Below are 27,642 nucleotides of genomic sequence, written 5' to 3' on the forward strand. Positions count from 1 at the left end.
AAGACTGGCAGTTCCATAGAATTTTCCTGTATAAGTGGTTTTGTTGGGCCTCAGTTATTTTTCAGTAGTTGCAGAATTCCACAATCATTTCAGTCCTTCCAACATGCTGAGAGAGAAACAGATTCAAATCTCAAAGTTGTAAAATATACATGCGGTGATTTAAAGTGTGACTTGCTAGCAATCTCTAATAGTGAATTACAGTCATCTTTACCATCATGCTCTTTTCAATCCAACCAGGCCCCAAAATGGGGTGCCAGATAAAGCCCAAATGAATTCTCACCATAGGAACTGTTAGTTTTTGTATAAATCAAATTTATGTCGCTTGTGCTTATTTGTTTCACTGCATGTGAAGAGTGAGTGAGTATATTTCTTTCTAATTTGCTAAAGAGCTTCTGAGTGAAAACTTGAAGGACTGAGGTATACGTACATTTCAGCACTCATGATCCTTGTTTTTGTTTTTTGTTTTTTTTTTGCTAGGGCTATAGAGGAGAAGAAAAAGCGTACATTGCTACTCAGGGACCCATAGTTAATACTGTCAGTGATTTCTGGAGAATGGTATGGCAGGAGCATTCTCCAATCATTGTCATGATTACCAATATAGAAGAGATGAATGAGGTAATGCTGAATCTCTATTTTCTATTTTTTTTAATCCTGTTTTGCGCTTTCAGTGTGCTCCTGAATGAAACATGATTCCATTCATAAAACTAGTCTGCCTTGTAACACAAGTAATCAAGGTAAAGATGGATGATGAACGATGAATGAAAACTTTTAACATATACTTGAACATCCCAAAGGTGCTTTTTCAAAAGGCAACTGGACTTCCTTTGGTTTTGCTTGAAGACATTTTGCTTCTCATCCAAGAACAAGCAAAAACAAAGGGAGTCCAGTTGCCTTACAAAAAAGCACCTTTGGGACAACCATGATCTGGATGACTCCATAGATGTATATTTGAGCCACTCCCGAAGTACATTTCCTATTTTTTTCTTTTGAGATTGAAATCTCTCTTTTGAAATGTTCCTGTTGCACATGGATATTTAATTTTGTTATTAAAGTAAATATGATTCTTGTCCTGCTATTGCTTCAGCTGCAAGGATGAATACTGATCAGAATGTGATTGCAGTAGAGCTATGTCAGCAGCTAGTTTTTCTAGAAAGAAACTTTGATAAGCACATAGCAGTGATGGCCTAATGTAGGAGTCTTCAAACTTGGCCCTTTTATGACTTGTGGACTTCAACTCCCAGAATTCCTCAGTCAGGCACGCTGGCTGAGGAATTCTGGGAGTTGAAGTCCACAAGTCATAAAAGGGCCAAGTTTGAAGACCCCTGGCCTAATGCCAGATTAAGGCCCTACTAATAGAATACGGCCAGCAAATTTTGTGGCCCTTGAATCCACCTGTTGAACACTTGTTTAATTCTGCATTAGCAGCTTCACATGTACTTTGGCTTCTCTCCTTGCTGCCCTTTTCAACAGAGCCATAAGAATCTTGAGCATCTGACTCTTTTAAGATGGCACACCAGGACAGCTTTAAAAAAAACTAAAGTCTGGTTGGCAAAATATTTGACCAATCATCTAGAAGAGTAGCATAAATCAGCTTTTACCAATCCAGAAAGCTTTGGGTCGACTGCCATATTTTCATTCTATTCATTGCAATTTATAGCTGCAACGTTATAGCGTTACTACAAAAGGAATGGAAATCTTACACATCTGGAATTCTCTGTACATACTTGTGCTTTATCAGAGAGACATGGCTTAATGAAGTCATTCATTATTGTTCAAGACTCTGGGACGCTTCACAATTTTTCCATTAAAAAAAAGATGTGATTGAATTGTGTTGTGACTCAAATATAAATATAGACTACAAGAAGAATCTTTGTGTCCACACTATATACATTAATTCTAAGAATGCAAAGATTAAGGCTCCAGTACTGTAGCGCTCTTATAAAATGTAATGTGAACTGACAGACAGCCCACGGAAATGCGTCGGTGTTCTTCATTTCAGCTGTTCCAAGACTGAGCTATAGATAGCTACTAGCACTTCTGATTACGGTGTGTGTGCAACCCCCCCCCCCCCATGGAATGGTGAAAGAAAAATTTAGGATACTGCCTGTTCATCAGCAGGATAGCTCTTCAGCATAGAAGAGAATGAGACATATTTTGGTATGGAAGGAAAAGCAAAGGAAACATAGATTGTGGTTAAAATGGGCCAAACTAACCTGGGTGCCATGCAGGAAAAAAAAATCCCTTAATTCACTCCTATGGGGATGCAATTGAGAAGTGGTTTGGATGATTTATGAATATTACAATCCAAGCCCACTTCCTTCTGATCACATGGCACAGGACATCCAAATGCAGCCCATCCTGTGTGTCTCAGCTCACATATAACAAACACAGATACAATATGAGGAAATAACAGAAAACACACAGAGAGAGGGGGGGGGAGGGAGGGAGGGAGGGAGCACAAATGTTCCTGATTTGACCTCACAGATACACTTGTACACATACACATCTAACATTCCCTGATTAGCCCCTAGAACAGAAAGTGCACATCACACATACACAAAGAGATGAAAATGTTTCTTTTTACAAAGAACACAGATACCTAATGACTGCAGATAGTCCTGGGTTTACAACCATTCAAAGTTAAAACAGCACTGAAAAAAGTGACTTATGACCATTTTTCACACTTACAACCATTGCAGCATCTCCTCTCCCTTCCCCTCACATATTTTAATTCTCTATTTTGTACTTTTTTCTCTGCTCCTTATTTGTCTGAGTCTTCTGTTCTGGGAAGTATACTTTACTTGCTTGGGGACAATTCTGAATTGTCTATAAAGTTATGTCTTAGACCCTTGTATTATGCATATGACAGTGATAATATAAATTGATTTCAATTTTCTTTAAACAAATTCCTGTAAATGTTCTATCCTTGTTATCTGCATCTCATTCTTTCAAAAATTAAATGGCTCCAGGCATGATGGTGATTTTCTATTATAGCCTCAAATGGGTCTAAATTTAATTTTGTTGTTTTTGAACCCCGAATCTTACGTTTGAATTTAATCTTGTCATCATCAAAGTTAAAATCTGAATTGAAACTTGGCTGCTTTGCAAATCCCTACTGGTTGCTTTTGTCGCTGTAATAATGACATGAGAAAAATAAATGTGATAGGATTTTCTCATTTCTGCAGTTCTTAAACCAAGGAAAATATTGAAAAATATATGTTTTAATGGGGAGCCGGGGGGGGGGGGAGAGAGCCAAACATTCTGACTCAGGTAAAATACCACTTTATATCAGTTAATACTTTTAACTTATAGCACAACTAATTTCTGATAACATTCTGCAATAATTCAAATGTATACAAGTAGTTCTCGACTTACAACATTCATTTAGTGACCGTTCAAAGTTACAGTGCCTTATGACCATTTTTCACACTTATGACACTTATGACCGTTGCACCATCCCCATGGTCATGGGATCAAAATTCATATGCTTGGCAACTGTCCCATATTTATGACGGTTGCAGTGTCCTAGGGTCATGTGATCGCCTTTTGGGACCTTCTGACAAGCTAAGTCAATAGGGAAGCCTGTTTCACTTAACAACCATGCTACTAACTTAACAATAGCAGGGACTCACTTAACAACTGTGGCAAGAAAGGTCTTAAAATGCGGCAAAATTCACTTAACAACCTAAATTTGGGAGTCAGTTGTGGTTGTAAGTCGAGGACCACCGGTACTTTTCGTAAGCTTAATAGAGCACATATACTTTTTGCAGACTTCTGCCTTCATATGTGTGATTTAATTTTTGCCTAGAAATGTACAGAGTACTGGCCAGAAGAGCAAATTACCTATGAAGGAATTGAAATTACAGTTAACAGAGTCATACAAGCAGATGATTATCGGTTAAGGCTTATTACCCTAAAGGTAAGATATAAAGTAATGGGTTACTCATAGACACTTCAGTAAAAAAAAATTAGAAATATTCTTTTCATGACCTTGCTGATGATGTTGTTTCTAAATTCCATTCAGGTAAGCAGCACATTGTGTAGCTTGGGATCCAAAAGTTATAGCCTTTGCAGAGCTTCAGATTGAAGGTGGCTTTAGTAATGTTGATAGGCCTCTTAGAAAGAATACGAGGGGTAGGCAACCTTGTCTCTTTTATGACTTGTGGATTTCAACTCCCAGAATTCCTGAGCCAGCATAAAAGAGCCAAGGTTGCCTACTCCTGGTGTAATACGAAGGCCATCAAGCTCTTTGCAGAGCAGTTAGAATGATGAGTCATTCCACTCAGCCGCCTACTAGCAATTTATTACCAGACGCATTTTCAATAGGCATTACTGATCTGCTTTTGTTACCTATTAAAAAGCCTTCCTAAATGTACTGACTTTACAACAGCCTTAGTATTTGTACCATATCTGTATTTTTAACAGATTTCTATATTTGAGCAGGTTAGATATTAACAATTAGTTCTATAAGATCTTTGGTGTGATTGGTATTAGTATTGTTGAACTTGTGTGGGGACCACAATATGGAAGTACCTGCACTCTGCAGTGATCTCGGCAGTTGCCGGAAAACCCTCCATGGATGACTTTATTTTCTGCAAATAAACTCATAAAATTTTCACTGCTGGTTCTCTTAGACAGCAACATTTCTTTCATCCTCAAAAGATCAATCCTTCCAAAGAGAGAAACAAATATTTATAATTCATGCCTTTCTATAAAACTTTCTGTAAAGTGAGTTGAGCACAGAAACAAACAAACAAAAAAACATGTTACAAAATCATGTACTATTTTAGCAGCTTTTTTGCCTGGAGAAGTGAATATTTCAATATTTATCTATTCTAAAAACTTAATGTGATCTACCAGCTAAATATATATCTTTAATCAAAGCCTTCTCCCCCCCCCCCCACTGCCAAAAAACCTTCCTGGAATATAATGTTTTTAAGATAGAGGCAAAAAATGGAGGTAGTGACAGATTTTATCTTCCTGGGCTCCACGATCTCCACAGATGGGGATTACAGCCAAGAAATTAAAAGACACTTGCTCCTGGGGAGGAAAGCTATGGCAAATCTAGACAGCATACTAAAAAGCAGAGACATCACCCTGCCAACAAAAGTGTGTATAGTCCAGGCCATGATTTTCCCAGTTGCAATGTATGGCTGTGAAAGTTGGACCATAAGAAAGGCTGAGTGCAAAAGAATTGAGGCCTTTGAGCTATGGTGCTAGAGAAGACTCCTGCGAGTCCCCTGGACTGCAAGGTGATCAAACCGGTCAGTCCTAGAGGAGATCATCCCTGACTGCTCTTTAGAAGGCCAGATCCTGAAGTTGAAACTCAAGTACTTTGGCCACCTAATGAGAAGGAAGGACTCACTGGAGAAGAGCCTAATGCTGGGAAGGATTGAGGGCAATAGAAGAAAGGGACGATAGAGAAGGAGGTGGCTGGATGGAGTCACTGAAGCAGTAGGTGTGAGCTTAAATGGACTACAGAAGATGGTAGAGGACAGGAAGACCTGGAGGAACGTTGTCCATGGAGTCGCGATGGGTCGGACACGACTTCGCAACTAACAACAACAAAAGATAGAGGTAAACTCTCTATAATCGGCAATGACTAATGGAGTAAAATGCACAGGGACTCTATTATTTTTTACTTTTTTTAATATAGTAGTGCAATCTGAATTAATGAACAAAGCAACATTGCAATGTAAATTATCCTCACTTGCTAGTTGCATGATGTTATAGGAGCCAGTTTAATTTTTAAAAAAATGGCATCAGTGTTCTATTGCTGCTTTAGCTGCTGTTGCTCTTGATTTATTCTAGTTGTCAGTACGTTAATAAAAAAAGTCAAAGTAGCCGCCATTTAAAGGGACTGCTAACATGCTAAATAATGATAATACATTTGGGGGATGGAGACTATTGAACAAGAGAAATAGAACATAGAGTAAAGGGTTGGAAGGAACCTTGAAGGCCTTTTAGTCCAACCCTGTGCTCAAGAGGAGATTGCCTACCCCTTGGCTGGCTCGGGAATTCTGGGAGTTGAAGTCCACGAGTCATAAAAGAGCCAAGGTTGCCTACCCCTGCACCATTCCAGACAAATGGCTGCCCAATCTCTTCTTTAAAAACCTCCAGTGACAGAGCACCCACAACTTCTGGAGGCGAGCAATTCCACTGATTGATTGTCCTCAGGGTTCAGGAAATTGATTGGATCTTTCTTTAATGACAACCAGTAGGATTTCCTTATGTAGCTAGACATCTCTCCTGATTTCTTTCCTTGCCAGCTTCCTGTGCAGAATTTTCAGTATTCGGAAAATCCTCACCCAAATAATCTTAAGGTACTGAGTCATTCAACAGAAACGTGCAGTTAATTTTTACCTAAAATTTGAAATGCAAATCAAGGAATCATATGCTGCCATATTTTCAGGAGTCTTTGAACAAATGCCAGTTGATTGCATATTTCAAGGAAAGGTGTTAAAAGTCTGAGCCATTAGAAGTTCTCACCTTTGGAAATTCTGGGCTGCTTTTTGAGGTTTCTCTAATGGGAGATGCTTTTCATATCTGAAAACAAATTCATGTGGTTGCCTCTAATTCTCTTGCTCCCGATTTTCTTGCTCACTGTCTTATAGAATGGCGAAGAAACAAGAAAACTGAAGCACTACTGGTATACATCTTGGCCAGACCAGAAGACCCCGGGTCACGCACCACCCCTGCTCCAACTGGTTCAAGAAGTGGAAGAAGCCATGCATTGTGCCGAAGAAAAGAATGCCCCAATCATTGTTCATTGCAGGTAGATTATTAAACATTGTTAGAAAGAAATGAGGGGGGGGGAAGGTACTTAGGTCATTTTCCTATGCCCCTGACATTCATTTGAAATGTCCTTTGCTTTTAATGTTATATACAATGCTGAGCTTTGCTTTCACTTTTTCTTTGACATTTTGGACACACCTTTTCTATGTGTCCACTCTTAATATTATAGCAAGGAAGTATCCCCTGCATCTAAGCTTGTTGAGCCCAGAGGAACCAAAATTTCCACCTTAGGTTTCACTGTAAACTAGGGCGTGGTCTGACTCTCTTGAGTGCCTGTTACGCAGTGCAGATGAAATGTGAACCGTGCAGCCATTTCATTTGTCTGAAATGTTATAGGGCCCCTTCTTGAGTAGGGGGTTGGACTAGAAGACTTCCAAGGTCCCTTCCAGCTCTGCTGTTCGGTTATCTGTCATCGTGTTTTAATAATGGGCTTATTTTGTATTTTTACTGAGTAGTTCCTGGATCTGATTCACAGTGTGTGGTCGTTCCCCATCATTCTTCTCTTTTCCCCTTATTGTCCAATATAAAATGCTAAAGATATTATAGAGATCAGTTTAAAAATATGTCTCAGTCATCAGTTATAAGTGCAAATCAAACATTAAAGTATCCCATATAAAGAGCTCTGTCATATCACAACTGCTTGGGGTGGCTAGCCATCCCCAATTAAAAAGCAAGTCTTTTCTTTGAGACAATGTCACCCAGGAGTAATTAATTTTCAGAACTTCCAGAAAGACATGGAGCACAGCCATCAGTCAGTCTAGCTGTCTCTCTCAAGTGAAGGTCAAGAACAACACACCTAAAGAGGTGTTGCTTTCTGAGAAGACCCTGACTCTTTGGAAGAGCTTCTATGATGTTCCATATAGCCACTACTGAGTATACAAGGGAAGCCCCTGTTTATAGATGCAATAAGCAGATTTCATAGAAATCTTTATAGGACTCGTGACTACTTACTGGTTAACTCCATCCTTAGGAAAGTATTGATCAGAGCTATATAATTTGAGGCATAACCATTGCAGATATGTTTCTGGTTTATTTTTCATATAATTTGACTTTGGTGAACAGAAAGGAGCATTTACATTTTAAAGCTAAATTCATTTTTAGTAAGATTACAAAATGAAATCTTGTATAATGAATATTCATGTTGTTATGCAAGATTGCTGTAAGTACCCCTTGTGCAAGCAGATTATGGATGATGGGAGTAAGGTATAAAGAGTCTCTCTAGCATTTTTCATAAACAAACCATGTGAGAACATAAGGTGCTATCATAAAGTAATAAAGTACCATTTTTCTGAATATTCTAAAAGTATATTTTTTCTGTTATAATGCAGTCAAATAGCTGTAATATTGTGCTCTCTAAATTCAGCATTTCTCTTTCAATAGTTTGCATTGCTTTAAATTTACATTAAAATAATTCTTTCCAATCTATGTGAAGGCATATTATTTGCAACTTGCTTCTAATGCTTATGTATTCCTTTTTATCATTTTTTTTCTTGGAGATTACATTTATAGCATTGATTTCTATTCTTCTATATATTCACATATATTATAGCATTCCCATACAAATCACTAACGTACTGCACCTAGCATTTCCTTGTTTTAATTTCTTCCCAAATTATTTCATCAGGTCTGATTTTAATTCCATTTCCTGCTTGTGTCTCTTTGTTTAGCTTTCTTCACTCACTTCTAAAACAATTTTTAATGTCTTATCAAAATGTTCTGCCTCTTTTAATCTTAATCCTTCCTTGTTCTCTTCATATGCATTCCTCACAATTATCTTTTCTTTCTGTACACATTATGTAGCATATTTCTCTCATGCTCAGTTTTTGCAGCATTTACCTACAGGCTCTTCGTCATTCCACCAACCATCGATTTTCATACTTCCCATTCATGCAATCCTATATATGTCTTGGCACTTTGTAATATAATGCTCACTGTGTTCCAATCAAATTCCACAATCTCTTTCCTTATGCCCGCTTTCCACAGTGAGGGCTCCTTGATGTTCTCTAGCTCGCTTGTTTTCTTGCAGACATCATCAGTACTATTGGACTGATGGACCAACACTGATGATGTTACCTAGTTTGGGTAATGAAATGTTTGCAAAAATACAAATGAGCTCAGAGAGCACCAAGGACCCTTCTTTTCAACCTTGATCTACAAATGTTCTCCTTTGCATAGTGTTGGAACAGTGTTGACTCCTGACGGCTGTCTAGACCCGGACCTGCAATTCTCTTGGCAAGATTTTTCAGAAGTAGATTGCCCTTGTCTTCTTCCTAAGGCTGTGAGAGAGTAACAGGCCCAAGGTCACTCAACTGACTTAATGCCTAAGACGGGACTATGGTAGAACTCTCAGTTGGTGCCTTAACCGTTGCACCAACTGGGCTCTCTGTGAATAGAATTAGGCTCAGACTACATATTTGAGACAAATATACATTGGTTTTCTAAACAGTTACTCATAAAACAGTCACTCATTTATTCTTGAAGTTTTGAAATGTCAGTCACTTTTTCTGCCCTCTCTCTTTCTTTCACTCTTCTTTACACTCACTTGTTCATGCCAACTAAGGGAATATTTATTTCACCTGGTCTGCACTTATTTATAATATTGCACATTTTTTCTCAAATCTCATCTTTAGTTCTTCAGTTAGCAACATTCATTGGAGTGTTAAATGCAACGATCACCAATGGATGAGTTTCTACTTTTATATGCATCCACAATAGCCTAAACAATGTACGAAATCACTTGTTCTTACACATTTTAGCTGTTTCATTCGTATTTAAACCTACACCTTCACTTCCCTGCATGAACTGTACTCCATAAGATCAGATCACCTTAACTCAAATCTATTAATTTCTTCACCTTTCTCTTAGTTTCATGGGCACTAAGTATATCATTTTTTTTCTTTACTCTATTTCATTTGTGCGTTTATGCTTTTATGCTATTTCAGTAATAATTTGTTTTACAATTTACTTTCCTACACCTCTCCCAAAGTTTTCTATAAGTCATGATCATTATCAAATGGGGACGTGGTCAGTCAAGGCTTTCACATAGGAGTTTTTAATAATATTGAAAAACATAGTTTACATTACTTTCATTTCATTGATACCTTGAATTGCTCCACTGGGAGCCAATGTGGCTTGCAAAGCAGTGATGTTATATAGACAAATCATGATTTGCTCCAAATCGCATGTACTTCTATATTCTGGATTAATAGCAGCTTTTGAAAGCTGTTCATGAGCATTCTATGGAGAACAAATTACAATAGTCTAACTGAGAGCTGCATAAGGTATGAATAAAGCAGAGCCTCCTGGTTCAGGAATGGGTGCACAAAATGAATATGGAGGCCCTCTTGGCCATAGCTGTCACCTGTTCTTTGACCATCAGTCCAAAAAGACCTCTACCCCATATTGTGTATCATCTGTGTCTAGGACAGTGATGGCGAACCTATGGCACGGGTGCCAGAGACGGCACTCAAAGCCCCCTCTGTGGGTGTGGGTGCCATTGCCCTAGGCCTTCAGTTGGGTTTTATAAAACCTTTTCGCTTTAGGCCTCTGCCGCCATGTGCAAAAAAAAGAGGTTCAATCAGTCAATTTCAACTTCTCGTGGGGAAAAAAAAAAGATCTTGCAAAGTTGGAATTGATTGAACTTTTTAGTCCCATCCAGTCTGCCGTTACCACCGCAGCCACGCCTACCCAATGGGCCACGCCCACCTGGCACTCGACAATGCATAAGTGGGTTTTGGATTGCAGTTTGGGCACTCAGTCTCTAAAAGGTTCGCCATCACTGGTCTAGGAGAATGCTACCCATCCAAGTCAAAAATAGTAAGCCTAAAACCCACAGCCACGTGATATTTCTAGAATTGCATCAAAGCCTGTTCTTCCTCATCCAGATCGTTAATCGCCTCCAGGCCCTGGGAAAGAATCTGAAGAGCATCATTTGGGTCACTCAGGGCAAAGATGTACAGCTGAATATCATCAATGTACTGATGGTATTTAACTCCATGTTGATGAATGTCCTTACCAGAGGTTAAATAGGAGTGGGGAAAGAGTCATGCTTTCAGAATGTATGAGTTCAGGGCTGGATCTCCCCCCTTCCTAACCCTGACTGAAGCCAGTCCTGAAGATGGAAAAGAACTACTGCAAAAACTTGCTTCCTGCTCTCAACCCCCCTCCCCAATCAGCCCAAAAGAATATTAAAATCTAGGTGGAACCTTAGTTGAAATACAGTAGATGAAATATGAATGAGATTATTAATAGGAGCATTAATGTGAAATTATTAAGTATTAATGCAAAATTAAATACAACACAAAATCTTTTAATGAAGCAATATATATTTCTGAAGTAATTTCCAATAAAGCATAATATGATAGGTATGCATATACATATTACCACAGGGGAAAAAACCAATCAAATCTAACATTTGTAGATCTGGGTGGAATGACTATATAAGTTGCATTTCTTCTTCCTGGGAGTCTAGCTGATGGCCCAAATAATTTAAGTGACAGTGATGGAAAGTCATTTAAGAAGCTTTCAGCAGAGCCAAAGACTTACAAAACCGAGATGCTCTTGGACCATAAAGTAATTGTTACTAGCTGTTTGTCTTATTTAAAATGACATGTTGACATATAAAAGCTGACAGAAACCAGATGCCTCACATAACATCTCTCTGGCTCTCTACCCTGTAACATTTTATCCAATAAAACTGCTAACTGTCTTCTGAAATAATGCAGGGCCCATAGTAAAATATATTCTGCTGGTTTTTTTATTGCATAATTTAGAGCCAGATAAGAAAACAAACTCATTAAAGTATCTTTTCATATGCCTGATCCGTATTCAGTCTATGGGTTGAATAGCACTTCTATCCAGCTTCCCACATATTCTAAAATAACAGCCCCCACCACCACACACCTACCTTACTTAGTAGTTAGAGTCTGAGGATATAATATGTGAGAAGCCAGAAGACCACCACCTGGACAAAAAATCACTTTGGGCAAGCAAAGAGCTTCAGTTTAGTAAAGACTTCTGTTCGTATACTCAACCAACATCGTCTGAAATAAATAATAATAATTTCCTAAAATTTGAGAATGCACGGTAGAGCTAAACAGTTACGTTCAGTACCAATAAAGGAGAACATTTGTAGCTCAGCGTTGAAATGAGGAGTCCCTGGTTTCACACGATGAAAACTCTTTAATTTTACAACATATGGACAGACTTAACTTTCAATTGGGAAAATGCGACCATCCTAGACTAAGACTGAAATGCTAGGGAATTTCTAGAGGCCTGGCACTCTGACAAATTAGCCATCAATAGACACATAGACATCAAGAGTACTATGCAAAGGAAACACTCAAGAAGCCAAAAAGGGAACAAAAAGACCAAAACACCTCCCCACCAGCAATTAGCACTCCAATATTAACATCAGACCAATAATCAAGTAAACAATACCCAATCAAGGAACTGTCAAACAAACCAACAGTGAACAGCTCAACCAAAGAACATCTTAAGATCACACTTACAGGGCAAGCCACTAGATCAGGGGTGTCAAACTCAATTTCATTGAGGACCGCATCAGCATTGCGATTGCCCTCGGGGGACTGGGTGGGTGTGGCCAGGGTGGGTGAGGCCTACTGGGTGGGCGTGGATGGAGTGGGTGTGGCTTACTGGGTGGGCATGGCCAGCTCTACATCGTTCGTGTCAAGGGTGCATGTGGGGGCCTGGGCAGGAGTGGGACAGATCTGAGGGTCTCTGGTAGAAGGGGGTGGGACCGGGGCAAGCACCAAGGCATGGTCCATTTCTTCATTCCTCACAAAGGGTAACATTTCCCCAGCATGCACCCAGGGGCTGGTTCCTTGCCTGTTTCTAGACAGCCTTGTGGAGCTAAGACTGAATGTGTTTCAGCATAGTGGCCACCACAAAATTGTACATTGGCTTCCGGCCGGCCAGGGCCAGGGCCAAGGCAGTGGGGGCTGCTCCCTCACTGTTTCCAGGATGGCTTCCCGTACCACATGAAACCACTTTGCGGGCTGCATCTAGCCCCCGGGCCTTGTGTTTGACATGTCTGCACTAGAATATAAATTGAGAGCAAACCCCACTCCTTACTAGCACTGATGATATTTCCTAGTTTCAGTAGTGAAACATTTGCAAGAAAACAGCCAAGCTCAGAGACCACCAAGGACCTCTCAGTTATGTTCAGTTTTCTGCTCTGACTCTTGAGTTCTGAATGGTGCTATTACATCTCTCTGGCCTTGTTTAAGAAGCTCATGAACTTAGATTTTAGAGTTTTACTATATTAAGTATTAAGGTTGATGATTGGAAATAGTTGTTATGCTATTAACTATGTTAATTATTTAAAGGAATATTAGTCTTTTAGCAAATGTCAGTTGTAACTATATCGATTTATTTTTATAAATGTCTAGTATTATATAAACAATAATGCTTAATATGAAGACCCGGACGACAACTTGTTTGTTGAATTACATATTTACTGTAGTTATCCACACCCTGTCCCTTTTATCCCGATTTTCCTGTACCCACACCGACCCTACCTTTTCCCTACCCATATAAAATCTAATAAAATATATATATATATATTTTAAAAAAAGAAGCTCATGAACTTGGTCCCAGATGTGAAGAAGATTTTCTAAACAATGTTCTATTTTTTGGCAGATCTTTCTCTTCACTTTTTATTTCTTTCTCTGGTCAGTGCAGGGATTGGGAGAACAGGTTGTTTTATTGCTACCAGCATTTGCTGCCAACAGTGGAAAAATGAGGGTGTGGTTGACATACTCAGAACAACATGCCAACTGCGGTTAGACAGGTAAGATAATTTTCCTGCTAAAATCAACTCTAACGTAGCCTCCTCCTAAACGGTGGCTCTCAAATGTCCTGATCACTTGAATTATTCTTTATTTTATTTATTTATTAACTTGATATGCCACCCATTTCATTATCAAGCAACTCTGGGCCATTTCCCATCATGAAAACAAAGGTACAAAACATTAAATATTAATAATTGGTCAGGAATAATGGAAATTATAATCCAACATACTTTGTAGGCATCAGATTGTGGGAGATTGCATTCTAAATCCACCGCTCAATAACATTTACTTCTTTGTAATATGTAAACAAGTATTTGCTTCAGAATAAAATTGTGAATGTACAAATCATTTGCATGGAAAAGTTAGTGATTTTATTTGAAAAAGATTATAGTTTGAAAAAAGTATTAAAATTCTTGAATTTTGATTTTTTTCCCCCCTGTACAGCACTTATTTTATTCCACTTAACTTTATTCACTTTATTTCTGTTTTGATTGTTTAAGAACACAGAGGATTAAAATGTACTTTTAATTAATCTTAGAATGAATTGTTGAATTTTCTTTTTTTTTTCAGTTGTGAGTTCAGTGAAATCAACATTTTCAAAACAATTATTTGCCAAATTAAAGCTTAATCTTCTATGTGAGTTAACTCAGTGGTATTTTCTGCAAACTAAACCTGACTTGTGTTAGATAGTAGAAAATCCTGGATTTAAATACTTGTTCAGAATAGACTTAACAGTAGCTGCACTGTATTTCTCCTTAGTAACTCAATTTAAGCGTGGAATTAAAAACAAAACTCCCACCCTCCCACATCTTTGCAGATTGAAATGATTATTTTATAATGGGCTTCATCGTGGTTATTCAGAATAAAATTCTAAATGATTTTTAAGAATGGTAGTTCAGTCTTACTTGTCTGTTCATTCTTTTTTTGCTGATAACTGTTTTCAAGTGTGGCACTAAACTTGCATTTTCTGAAGAGTTCCATAACCCAACAGCCTATTTCTACTGTTAAAATTTATTAGCCACCTAACTAAGCCAAACAAATGCTCTGACATCAGTTTCCTTTTTGAATACCCTTTTATGTCAAGCCATTCGAACTGGCAATAAGGATGCTTGCTCCCTAAGTCGGTCCCAAATGTGACCTTTTATATTTGGTCTTATTTCTACTAGTTTTGTACAGGTAGTTCTCGACTTAACAACCGTTCTTTTAGTGATTGTTCCAAGTTACCACAGCACTGAAAAAAAGTGACTTGTGATTGTTTTTCTCACTGCAATGTGATTATTGCAGCAGATGGCCACGTGATCAAAATGCAAACTCTTGGCAGCTGACTCGTATTGGTGAACCTTGCAGCATCCTGGGGTCACATTTTGCAACCTTCTGACAAGCAAAGTGAATGGGGTAGCCAGATTCACTTAACAAGTGTGTTACTAACTTAACAACAGCAGTGATTCACTTAACTGTGGCAAGAAAAGTTATAAAATGGGGCAAAAGTCACTTAACAAATGTCTCACTTAGCAACATAAATTTGGGGTTCAGTTGTGGTAAGTCGAGGATCACCTGTACTGTATATCTTTTCTAGAAGTAAAACCATTTTCCACATCTTTTTTAAATTCTTCCTTGCTTCTATTTCCAGGGGAGGAATGATCCAGACTTGTGAACAATATCAGTTTGTCCATCATGTCATGAGCTTGTATGAAAAGCAGTTCAGCAGAGCAGCAGCAGAAGAATGAAGATTCAGAATCATTTATTATGATAAAGATCAAGGGAACTCTGATCAGAACCACATGTAGGACAGAGCTGAGAAGATTTCAGAATTTTCAGAGCAGACGATATTTATTTATACATATAAATATATATAGATATATATAGTTTTTCTTTCATATTGCTTTATTTTGCATTCAAGAATTAAGATACTGCTTTTCTTCAACATGTGACAAGGTGTTATCTTCACTTTAAAAATATAAAAGGCCTGTTTATACTGTAAATAAAATCAATAGCTTCATTTGTTCCAAAAAATTTTAAAACATCTTCATTTTTGGTACTTAAAAAGACAAAAAAGAAAAAAACAACCAAACCACCTTGCTACTAGATCCAAATACAATGTGAATCTCTTTGATAGATGTCTTGCTAAGTCTGTAATGTATGTTTACTAAGCTTGAAAACTAACTTTTCTGCCTTTTTTCTGAATGATTGTTTTTACATTTTAAACTACCGGATACTGTGTATATCATAAAATCTTCTGGCCCTCTGCATTAAAGGATTCAAGTGAATTCATACTGAAAAAAAAAAAAAACATGTTTTGTGCCTTGTGTATTTACTTGTTGAAAACACTCAGTCCTACAAAGCATAGTGACTGTAGTGTCATTGTAAAACAAAAATATAAAATAAGGATAGCCATCTTGGCTATAAACAAAATATCCATAGAAGGTCAATGTTTTTCCTTAGGTTAATGGAAAAGCAGAAAATAAAGTGCAGGTATTTGAAAAGCAAGTTAAAACGCATGTACTTAAACCTTTAAAATGACATATAGCATCAATTAGGTGCTATGATGGTTGCTGTTGGAATAAAGAAATGACCAAACAATTACTCAAAAATATAGAATCTATTTGTAATTTTTCCTTTTGGTATAACTTTCTTTGATTTTTAAAAGGGGAAATTATTTGGGCTTTTCTATTTCAGAAACTTAATGGATAAAATTTACGGTTCCTGGATCAGTTTCAAGAATAAAATAAACAATTATAGTTGTAGTATTGTCAGTCTGGAGGAGTCTGTTATGTAGTGATTGATATATTTATGATAATGCTGCTTCACATTCCTAAATCACAGTTTAAATCATACTTTATCAGTTCATGATTCAATTAGAAGCAAGGATTTAGAGTTCCTCTTTGAGGCAATACAAAAGTAGAATAATTGAAAAAGTGCTAGTCAGTAAGTAAATAAAATTGTAAAAGAGAACAACAAGCTCTCACGTGTAATATTTCCAGCTGAATCCATGCATTAAATATTCCTGAAGTTAGCTGGACCATTTCCTCAACAACAAAATCCTTTCATTAAAGGCTCCTGAGAAAACTTGGAAGTCATCCAAGAAGAGAATGTGTTTGTGCGTGTCTGAATGCAATTCCCATCTATGAGCCTGAAGAAGAAACAATTCCAGTCAGAACATAAGTTTAAAGGTTTCCCCTGTCCAGTTGTGACTGACTCAAGAGGGCGGTGCTCATCTGACCCTCAGCCAAGGGAGCCTGTGTTATCTGAGACGTTTCCGTCATGTGGCCAGCATGAAAGTACAGAATGCAGTAACCTCGCTGAAGTGTTACCTATTTATCTACTCACATTTGCATGCTTTTGAACTGCCAGGTTGGCAGGAGCTGTGACAAGCAAAGAGAGCTCACCTCGGTGCATGAAACCCAGGTCTCGGGCTGCAGATGATAACCACAACATCTTTAACTGCTGAGCCATCGCGCCGCCCAGTCACGACATGTGACTAAATTCTAAAAAAAGATTTATTTGATGAGGGATCATGCTTGTCTGAGTCAAGCTTTTATTCTTATCCCTGACTGAATTCCACTGAATCTCTTATCAGTTAAAAAATAGGGAGCAGGAAGCTGAAGAAATGTCACTTCTTGCAATGGAGGGATGTGATACAAAATACTTGGTGTAAAAATAAAGATTCACGGTAAAAAAAAGTATAAGGATCTCCCTCACTCATAATGGCAAATAAAGAGCTGTATATTGAAGCAAGTAACTGTAATTTCATATATTAATATGTACTCTACAAGTAGTCCTTGACTTACGACCACAGTTGAGCCCAACATTTCTATTGCTAAGTGAAAAGGTTATTGAGTTTTGCCCCATTTTATGATCTATCTTGCCACAATTGTTAAATGAATAACTGCAGTTATTAAGTTAGTAACACGATTACAGTGAATCTGACTTCGGAATTGATTTTGTTTGTCAGAAGATTGTGAAAGGTGATCACATGACACTGCAACCGTCATAAATAGGAGTCAATTGACAAGCGTTTGAATTTTGCTCATGTGACTGAGAATGCTGCAATGGTCATAAGTGTGAAAAACGGTCATAAGTCACTTTTTTCAGTGCCATTGTAACTTCAAATGATCACTAAACTAATGGTTGAGGACTATGTGTATATTAACATAGCATGTGTACCTATTCTATCAGATTCCACTGTAGTCTTAGTGTATATGGAGTTTCAGCTGAAAGAGCCTGGCCAACGAAGAGATCTTTGGATCATCCAACTTCGCCCATCATCCCAATGTGAAATTGGGGAAACTGTGACTAGGGGAAATTATATATTGAAGATCCTCAAGGAAGCAGAATAACAGAATAACAGAATAACAGAAGACATTGGAGATCTAGTCCAACCCCCTACTAAGGCAGGACACCCTACACCAGTGGTGGTGAACCTATGGCACACGTGCCAGAGTCGGCACTCGGAGCCCTCTCTGTGGGCACGTGCGCCATGCCCTGGAGATGGCAACCGTCTTCTTCAACCAGCTGCCCGCTAACTCGCCGAGGTCCCACGTGGCCAGATGCATCCCAGCACCCATGCGCTTGCTGGCCTCTGTGTGTGGGGGCCGATGGTGTCAGGCAGCAGCCACCCTGGCCCCTGCCTTGCCTTGCCCTGTGACATGGCACCCCCGTCCTACCTCACCTCACCCCACAGAACCAGCCTCTTGCCCACTGCCCCACCCGCCAGAGACCCCTGGATCTCCCCCAACCCTGCCCAGCCCCCACAGGCGTCCCTCCCCAAGAGCAACATTGGCTGGCCACGCCCACCCTGTCCACGCCCACCCATCTGCCATGACCACTGTAGCCACACCCACCCAGCGGGCCACGCCCACCCGGCACCCGGCAATACATAAGTGGGTTTTGGGTTGAAGTTTGGGCACTCGGTCTCTAAAAGGTTTGCCATCACTGCCCTACACCATTCTGGACAAATGGCTCTGTCCAGTCACTTCTTTAAAACCTCCAGTGATGGAACACTCACAACTTCTGAAGGAAAGAGTTTCCTCTGAGTAAGTGTTCTCACATGCCGTTTTCCTGTTCTTTGCACAGAATCTTCCTAGACCGTAATTCTAATTTAAGAGCAATGAATATATTTGAGAAAAGAGGAAAAGGAACATTGCTTCTTTTGAGAGTGAATACTGTGGGGGGGGGGCCTTGGTGTTCTCTGAGCTTGCTTGTTTTCTTGTGGACGTTTCATTACTCAAACTAGGTAACATCATCAGGGCTAGTGAGCAAGCAAACAAGCGAGCTCAGACAGCACCAAGGAGCCCTCATTTCAACCCTGAGCTTCAAACATTCTTAGTGCGTGAGGGAAGGAGAATATGGTCTCCTACTGATTCTACCTTTAATAGGAACATGTGGCAGAACTTGAGGGACAAGCAATTCCTGTTACAACATACGCCTTTTATAAAAGATTTCTCCTTTGGGAAGTTGTAATGCTTGTCTGCGTCAATGTTTTATTATTAAGTTTGAATTAAGTTCAAGTCCCAGTGGCAAACCCAAGACTTCTCCATTACTCTTATAAGGTAACGTCTTTGGTGGGGTAAGCCATCCCCAGGGATCTGACAGAGAGCAAAGGCTTGAGGAGTTCTTCCTGCTTTACATAGTGATCCAGGCTTCCTGCTAAAATCGGCACCAGGAAATATGCCGTAGGAGCTGAAAACATTCAGAAGCGTTAATGATATGGAGTAAATACCCACAGAGCAAAGGCAGAAATAATAATTTGATTACTTCTTATTAGAAAAGGTAAAGATCATTTGAGGATCTAACTTTAAATATGAGCTATATTTTTTTTTTAAAAAAAATAACAATACTTATGTTCATCTCTGAAACATAAAAAGTTTGTGTTATTCCCCAAGTCCTTGAGCTGGCAGAAAGTGTTAATGCAATAGGATTAATTTCTCCTACTATTTTTTGTTTTGGCTGGGTTTTTTTCTACTGGTATAGGTATGAGTCACTTAAGTGAGATGGCAGTGTAGAAATTTAATAAATGTAATCAACAAATGAACAAAATGCTGGCAAATTGTGACTTCCTTACCGTTTGCTGCACTTAAAGAAATAAATCGGTGGATTCTCTCAGCTCGGTTTTCTTCCCTCCACACAAAAGCTCAGTTAAAGTGTTAAAAACATGTTACAAATTAGGCCCCCTCCCCACAAAAAGCTTACAGAAGGTGCACTGAAAAACAGTCTCAGTGTGCAACCATCTGCATCACCACAGATCACCTTCCTGTTCAGGCTAAGGAAAACTAAGGAAAAAATGATCCTGGAAGACAGTGCTAAAAGACCAGACGAGAGCGGCTGAGCTAGCTTAAAGTAGTTAGTATGTGCTGGGCTTTTCTCATCTCCTAGCGATCATGTCTATCTGAGGAACCGCCTCATCCCAATGGGCCTGGCCCACTGCATTCATTCTGGCAGAAGAGGCATACTATGGGCTCTGTTGGTCAAGGAATTCTGGATGGTGGGGTCCAGGAAAAAGTCCTTTTCTGCCATGGCTCCTGCCCTCTGGAACATCATGTCCCTCAAGGTGAGATCTGCTCCCCCCCCCCCCCTTGACATTCTGTAAGAGTCTCAAAACCTGGCTCTTCCGATTGACCCAGGGCCCTGATTGGGGTATTCCATGTTGGAGGTTCCATGTTGAAGGTAGTTAATAAACTAAGAAGAAGTATTTTGGGCTTTTTCCACTTATTTAACCTCTGTTCATTTCAATATTTAATGTTTTAATGTTGGGTATCTTTTGTTTTTATGAAGCTTGGAAGCTGCCCAGAATGAGTGAGATGGGTGACCTATAAATTAAATAAATAAACACACACATGTACAAACACACACACACACACACACACACCACAGAGTTAAACATTAAGAATAGCTGTCTGAGAACATGCTGCATTTGAATTTTAATTACTATTGTGTCCTTGAATTGTGCCTCTTTAATACTGACTCTGAAATGGATGAAGCTGCAGAAACACATGTAACCACATAGCCCACAAGGGGCCAGTGTCTATTTAAAGTTTCAGCTACACAAAGCCATATTTGAGATATGCTGAGGGATCCAGTTCAGGCTGTGTAAAGGCACTTTAGCTGGTTCACCTCTACTACAGAGCTCAGAAGAGCTCACAGATGCTTCAGAAGGATCTGTTTCAAAACTGTCCATCGGTGGTCTTTTCAGCCAGAAAAAAGAAAAGGTACTGTATGAACATCATTTTATTTGCCTCTTGTATTTACAATATATTACAAATGTTTCTGTTCTAATTGTTGTCAGATATGTTTTTCTTTCTTTCTTTTGAACATGTCACCTAATCTGATGTATTCTTGGAAATATTGCGTTGTGTTAAGGAAAATGGAATTTCAAACAGGTATTATTGCTATACTGTTGTTATAAAAATGAACTAATTAGTTTGGAGATGTGCAGTTAGGCTAACCCCTCCTGGTTCCTCTGTATTTGGAAAGAAAACACAATAAATAATGAAACTGATGTTGTTCCTCTGTGTTTCGAGTGAAGCAGCCCTGATCATTTGTGGCACCCAAAAATACCACCAAAAAGATTTGCGGCTCAAGGGCTAACAAACCTATTATGCCATAAATCATGGTTAATAATAATAATAATAATAATAATAATAATAATAATAATAATAATCAGGGCTTTTTTTGTCATAGAACGCCCAGAACGGAGTTCCAGCATGGAACCTTTTTGGATGGAACCTTGTAGGGTAGGCAAGGCAGGTTGTATGACATGTGTGAGTTCCAGCACCTTTTTTTTTTTCAAAAAAAGCACTGGTAACAATAATAATAATAATAATAATAATAATAACAACAACAACAACAACAACAAAGTTGGAAGGGACTTTGGAGGTCATCTAGTCCAACCCCTTGCTCAGGCAGGAAACTCTATACCATTTCCGACAAATGGCTGTCCAGTCTCTTCTTAAAGTCTTCCAGTGTTGGAGCATTCACAGTTTCTGGAGGCAGGTTATTCCACTGGTTAATTGTTCTAACTGTCAGGAAGTTTCTCCTTAGTTCTAGGTTGTTTCTCTCCTTGATTAGTTTCCATCCGTTGCTTCCTGTCCTGCCTTCAGGCACTTTGGAGAATAGCTTGACTCCCTCTTCTTTGTGGCAGCCCCTGAGATATTGGAACACTGCTATCATATCCCCCCTCGTCCTTCTCTTCATTAAACTAGACATACCCAATTCCTTCCAACCCTTTCTCTTCCTTCCTTTCCATAAGCTTTCATGGATTACAGGCCACTTTAGCAGATGCATCAGTCTTGAAGCTGCCAGGAAATTGAAGCAACGTGAAGAAAGTTCTACTCATGTATGCAGAGGATCTAGTCAATGGTGAATTCTAAAATATTCTAGACCAATCATCACACAGAATCCAGGAAAAAAGGCTTCAACTGAGTTCCATGTGAAAATTCTAATAAGGAAGTCATTAGCTGCAGACAATGCCTTGCTGGTATAGGTAGCAGTCAGTTACGGCATCCAATAGCATCCTACTTGGCAGTGCTGCCATAGAAGCCATAGTAGCTTTTCATGAACTCAGGGAAAGATATGCTTGGTATGTCTCCCTGGAAAGGTAAATTAGAGACTTAAAATAAATAAGTTAAACTCGCTCGCCTATAGCATCTAAACAATAGAATGCAAAATGTAATTGTTATTGTCTTTTCCAAACAGATTTAGATATATCCTTGATATCATCCAGGAACCTGGATAGTCCAGACTAATTTTATCCCAGTAAAACCAGATAGTTGTTGAATATTTGGAAAAGACAATGTAAACCATTAGATTCAACCCGTAATCTAAATCCCATACAGATGACTATCTATCCTCCACATGAACTAGGGATCCATCATCCACCACTTTTCAGGGTCATTGGTCCCACTGTTGAACATTATTGGTAGGAAATTTTTCCTTATCTTCATCTGAAATCTGCCTTCCTGTAGTTGGAGTCTATTGTTCCGCATCCTAAACTCTGGAAAGATAGAAGACATTTTTTCTGGGTAACATTCTTTCGGGTATTTTGAGAGTCCACTGTACTTGATCAGCGCATTCTCCTCTTAAGACTAAACATTCCCACTTCCTTTCATCACTCTTCATAGCACTTGGCTTCTAGTCTTATAATAATCCTTATCACCCACTGAATCTATTTCAGTCTCACTGAACCCTTCGTGGGTTGTATAGCAATTAATACAATATTAGATGTGGGATCTGACAAGGGCAGAAAGTAGGGGAACTACTACATCTTATGATTAGGAAATTATATTTCTTTTTCTGCAATCTAAAATAGCTTTTAAATTTTTTTTTGCAGGCATGTGACATTATTGATTTACTTTATTTGTAATCAAATACTAATACATCATATTTTTCATTATTATCAAGCCAGGCATTCCTTAGGCTATATCTGAACATTTCATTTCTGTTTCCTAATGAAGAGCTTTGTCTCTGGTTAATTTTATACCCTTACGTTTGGCTTATTACTCTAACTTATCAAAATCTGATAGAATTTTATTAATCTCACTGAACGTTATGTCACCTTGAAAAATTTGAGAAATATTTCCTCTACTTCTTCATTTAGGTTATAAATTGATACATTTAACAGAATTTTCCAAAATTGAATTTTCTGACATCCTATATTCCAGCTTGATAACACTCCCTGACCAACACTGTTTTAAATATGATTTTCAAGCCAATAAACATCCATGTAACCGTTATGTCACCCAGTCTGCACTGAACTTGTTAATCAGAATGGTATGAATATTTTGTTAAGTGACTTTTGGGTCAATCTATTTTAATGGAATATGCACCATTCCATTAATCTACTAAGGAAGTTATCTGATTAAATAATATGATAAGGCAAGATTCGTTCTTGACAAATTTGCACTGGCTTCAGAATTATTATGCTGTTTCCAAGTTATTTACAGACTGATTATTGTGAATGGACTATCAAATCCATCTTTCGCAGACTACCCAGATGCAGAACACAAATTCTCAGGAAGACTGGCTTTCCGTCATGCACACAAGAATAAAAAAATTAAGTCCTTTTAAAAGAAAAGGTGACACTGGAGGAGGAATCAGAGGAAGAAGCTGTGAACCAGGGCCAAGAAAGCACAGTTACATCATTCCATACAGTTTCTGATTAAAGTTCAAATTTGCCAATTGTCATAGAATCATACAATTGCAGAGATGAAAAGGAACATAAGGATCACCTAGTTCAATTTTCCAGGATGTGCCAGAAACCATTCAATTATTCTTGCAAGGAGCTTGCCCAGCTCCATAGAAGTTATGAGGATGCTCCACAGGTCACCTGCTCCACTTTTGGACAGTACTTGTCAGGAAGTTTTTTCCTTATATTTAAATGAAACCTAGATAGCTACAATTTTTGCCCAATATTTCTAGTCTTAGTTTATGTGGCAACAGAAAATAATTCCTGATCATCTTCCCTATGGCTCACTTTTACATATCTGAACACTTTTCTGACATGTTTCTCCTTGGTCTTCTTTTCTTTTCACATCCCAAATTCCTTTTGCATGTGCTTAAAGGGCTTGTTCTCAAAGATGATAAACCTCATCTTGTTCTCATCTGAACCTGTTCCAACCTCTCAATTTAGAAAAATAGTACCAAGAACTATATAAAGTGCTGCATTTTTTTCAGGAAGGACCTGGAGGCCTTGAAGATGTAGTTCTGTTAAAGGCCTAGAGACCGCAGATGGATACGAAGCCAGTCAAGTGGTTGGCGTGATTGTGTTTGTTGATGTCATGGGGGGTGGGCTGGGGAGAGAAACTATGGTTATTGTAATGTGCATTTTTAATTTTGTAATCTGCCTGGATCACTCTGAATTGAGCAGCTATATAAATTTGTTTAAAAATGCTTATTTATAGGCGACCATTTGTAACTTATTTTGTAATTTTCAGAGCTCTTATATTTATTTTCTTCTTTTTAAATAACAATTTAAAATAATATTATTTAAATAGTAAAAATAATTTGATTTTGTGTATTCGCGGTGGAATTGGAAGAAAGGGCTGAAGCCTGCGGTCACATATCATTTCACTATGAATGAGCCCAGGAGATGGTATTATTGAAGTTATTTCAGTTCTTTACATTTTAGCCTTTTAATCAACAGAAAGGCAGTACAGGTTGTGAAAGCCTTCTTTATCTCATATACTGGGGTTAGGGGGAAGATGCCAGATATACCTCCTGAAAGTGGTAGCACCAAGATCTCCAAGCAGTTACCCTAAAGTGGGAGGTAGATGCCCGATGGAAAGGCCTAAAAGCAGAGATTTGAGATTCTGGCCTATATGACCCTATGGGCTTAGCCATTTCTCTACACTGCTTCTTTTATGATTTGATCTAGAACCTTTATAGGTATTAATGCCCTGCATATTAGTCTGTAGGAATAGAGTAGAGTAGAGTAGAGTAGAATAGAATAGAATAGAATAGAATAGAATAGAATAGAATAGAATAGAATAGAATAGAATAGAATAGAATAGAATAGAACAGAAAGAATAGAATAGAATAGAGCTGGAAGGGACCTTGGAGGTCTTCTAGTCCAGCCCCCTGCTCAAGCAGGAGAACCTATACCATTTCAGACAAGTGACTATCTAGTCTCTTCTTAAAAACCTCCAGTGATGGAGTGACCACGATTTCTGAGGGCAAGCTGTTCCACTGGTTAACTGTTCTCACTGTTAGGAAGTTTCTCCTTAATTCCAGGTTACTTCTCTTTTTGATCAATTTCCAACCATTGTTTCTTGTCCTGCCCCCTGGTGCTTTGGAGAATAGTTTCTTGGATCTTTTTTTCCTCTAACAATAAAGACCACATTTGCCCATTTCCAGACATCTGATATTTCACAAGTTCATCAAGATTTCCTAAAATTATACATCCATATTAAGCCAAACCATATTTTTTCTTTCCCCCTTTATTCTGGGAAATCCAATCTGTTTCAGAAATGCACCCCTTCCATATATGTAGTATTTTGAATTACGACTTGCTTTTTGCCTCTATTCTTTTGTTAACTGATTAGTATTGTTTTTATTCCTTTTTTATCCATCATAGGGACATTCAGGCTAAAAATATGGGATAAATTGAGCCACCCTTCCCAACACTGGTGCCCTCCAGTTGCTAGGGATTCAACTCCCTTGACCAATGTTTTTCAACCTTGATCACTTGAAGATGTATGGATATGCATGGCTGGCTGGGGAATTCTGTGAGTTGAAGTCCACACATCATCATGTTGCTGAGGTTGAGAAATATAGGTTTAGATCATGACCTAGTGAAACAGAATAGATATTTACATTAAATGACTAAAATGACTTTTTATTTCCTTCCACAGCTCTTATAAATTCTGTAACCTGTAAAGACATAGGAATCATTATGGCAACTGCAGTCCTGCAGATGGAAACTCAGGTCCAGGAACATTACTCTTCTGAGGTTTCTACCTCCAGCTCAGTTGAGCATATGACTCAGACAACCACAATCACAGAAGGCAAGTAGTTGGATAATTATCTGCCCGAGGTCAGAATATCAAAAAATGCTATGGCTGTGTTTTAGAAGAAGGAACTAAGTACAGTTATATTAATTAATTCTAAGTCAGCTAATGTAGATAAGTTGGTTGTATCTAGAAGGGGGTAAAACCTCTCTTTCACACCCACCCATCAATTATCACTATAATCAGTACTTTGGCTTGTTTCAGGCTTAGCATATGGGAACTGTAATTCACAATTATGTTTAACTTGGCCTTCCCAAATTGAATGTTTCCCAAATGTGATGGTCTGTTATTCACAAGTACAGTCCTAACAAACGGGCATTGCAGATTGCCAATTGCAAAAGCCAATTGCCTTTCTAATTCTGCCACCCAAAGCCAATGGAAAGTCTCTTGGTGTCTTATATTCTCTATTTTGGTATTTCTAGGCTGCTTTGATGCTTGCCTGCCCCTGTTAGCAATAGCACTTAGACTTATATACTGCTCCACAGAGCTTTACAGCACTCTCTGGGCAGTTTACAATGTCAGCAGATTGCCCTCAACACTCTGAGTTCTCATTTATGTGATATCAACCATCAGCCTTACAGGTAGACCAAACAGGAAACACAACCAGATCAGCTACAGGAATTCTACTTTATTGTAAGGTTACATTAAAATAATCTTGCAAATCTGAAAGTACAATTCCTCCCCATTTCCTTTACCCCTATATATATATATAAGGGAGATTCTCTTCTGAGCCTCCTACCCCATACACCAGGGGTGTCAAACTGCTGGCCCACGGACCGGACGCATCACACGGGAGCCGCACCCATCCCATTGCCAGCAATGGCAAAACTGTCCCGATATGTTGCGCGATGTCACATGACGTCGCAAGTTTGACATGTCTGCCATACACTGTCCAGCACTATGAGCTATGCTGTCTCTTATCTGACCATTCTTTGGGCAGAGTCTTTGAAGGTCAATTCCTCATATGATCACATCCATTTTCCTCTACCATCTAGCCTTAGTCCCAAATCAACCTCTCTCATGCAGACTCTGAGGTCATACATCCATGATTACCCTTTCTGTTCACTCCAGTCTCAGATGAATTATGTCACAGGGGCAGGGAATTCTTTTAGTTTATGATCTACTTTATAGCAAGAGGAGATGACATCACAGGGATCAAAGGCACATTTTCCCAATCTTTTCTATGCATTTGTTTTCTTTTTTTGATTGTAGCAATTAAATCTAAAAAGTTACTGATACTAGTATATTTTAACTTTCCTATAATTTGGGCAGCAACTAATGCAAAGATATTTATCTCTTATGTAAACAATGAAATTCCACCATTGCTTGCAGAATAATGGTTTGCTCATTTGCATTATCAAGCAATAGATTTTATCAGTCATTTTCTCAAGCAATGCTGTAGACCCATCTTATTATACTGTCCATCTACTGGAATATTGCCTATATATTTCCATTTTCTAATTATAACTAATTTGTCTGCTAAAGGTAGAAATTTAATATGTTTTTATTTTGTATTTTTTTTCCTAACCATCAAA

At 38.5% G+C, this 27,642-nt stretch overlaps 2 protein-coding genes across 10 annotated transcripts in view; both read left to right on the forward strand.

Annotated features, from left to right (window-relative positions):
- PTPN5 (protein tyrosine phosphatase non-receptor type 5) overlaps nucleotides 1–16,198 on the forward strand; it is a 65,887-nt gene extending 49,689 nt beyond the window's left edge. For all 9 annotated transcript variants that reach the window (XM_039350774.1, XM_039350770.1, XM_039350776.1 and 6 more), the window contains 5 exons: nucleotides 478–615; nucleotides 3,809–3,919; nucleotides 6,615–6,775; nucleotides 13,493–13,606; nucleotides 15,238–16,198. In XM_039350774.1, coding sequence (XP_039206708.1) covers nucleotides 478–615; nucleotides 3,809–3,919; nucleotides 6,615–6,775; nucleotides 13,493–13,606; nucleotides 15,238–15,334 — 621 coding nt within the window. In that variant the 3' untranslated portion in view covers nucleotides 15,335–16,198. The remainder of the gene's footprint in view (nucleotides 1–477; nucleotides 616–3,808; nucleotides 3,920–6,614; nucleotides 6,776–13,492; nucleotides 13,607–15,237) is intronic.
- Nucleotides 16,199–20,672: 4,474 nt separating this feature from the next.
- IGSF22 (immunoglobulin superfamily member 22) overlaps nucleotides 20,673–27,642 on the forward strand; it is a 53,064-nt gene continuing 46,094 nt past the window's right edge. Inside the window, exons 1-2 of the mRNA XM_039350780.1 lie at nucleotides 20,673–20,812; nucleotides 25,952–26,104. Coding sequence (XP_039206714.1) covers nucleotides 25,993–26,104 — 112 coding nt within the window. The 5' untranslated portion in view covers nucleotides 20,673–20,812; nucleotides 25,952–25,992. The remainder of the gene's footprint in view (nucleotides 20,813–25,951; nucleotides 26,105–27,642) is intronic.

The sequence above is a fragment of the Crotalus tigris genome, unplaced genomic scaffold (genome assembly GCF_016545835.1).
Source record: "Crotalus tigris isolate CLP2741 ecotype Arizona unplaced genomic scaffold, ASM1654583v1 scf7180000018354.2857554, whole genome shotgun sequence".
NCBI lineage: Eukaryota > Metazoa > Chordata > Lepidosauria > Squamata > Viperidae > Crotalus > Crotalus tigris.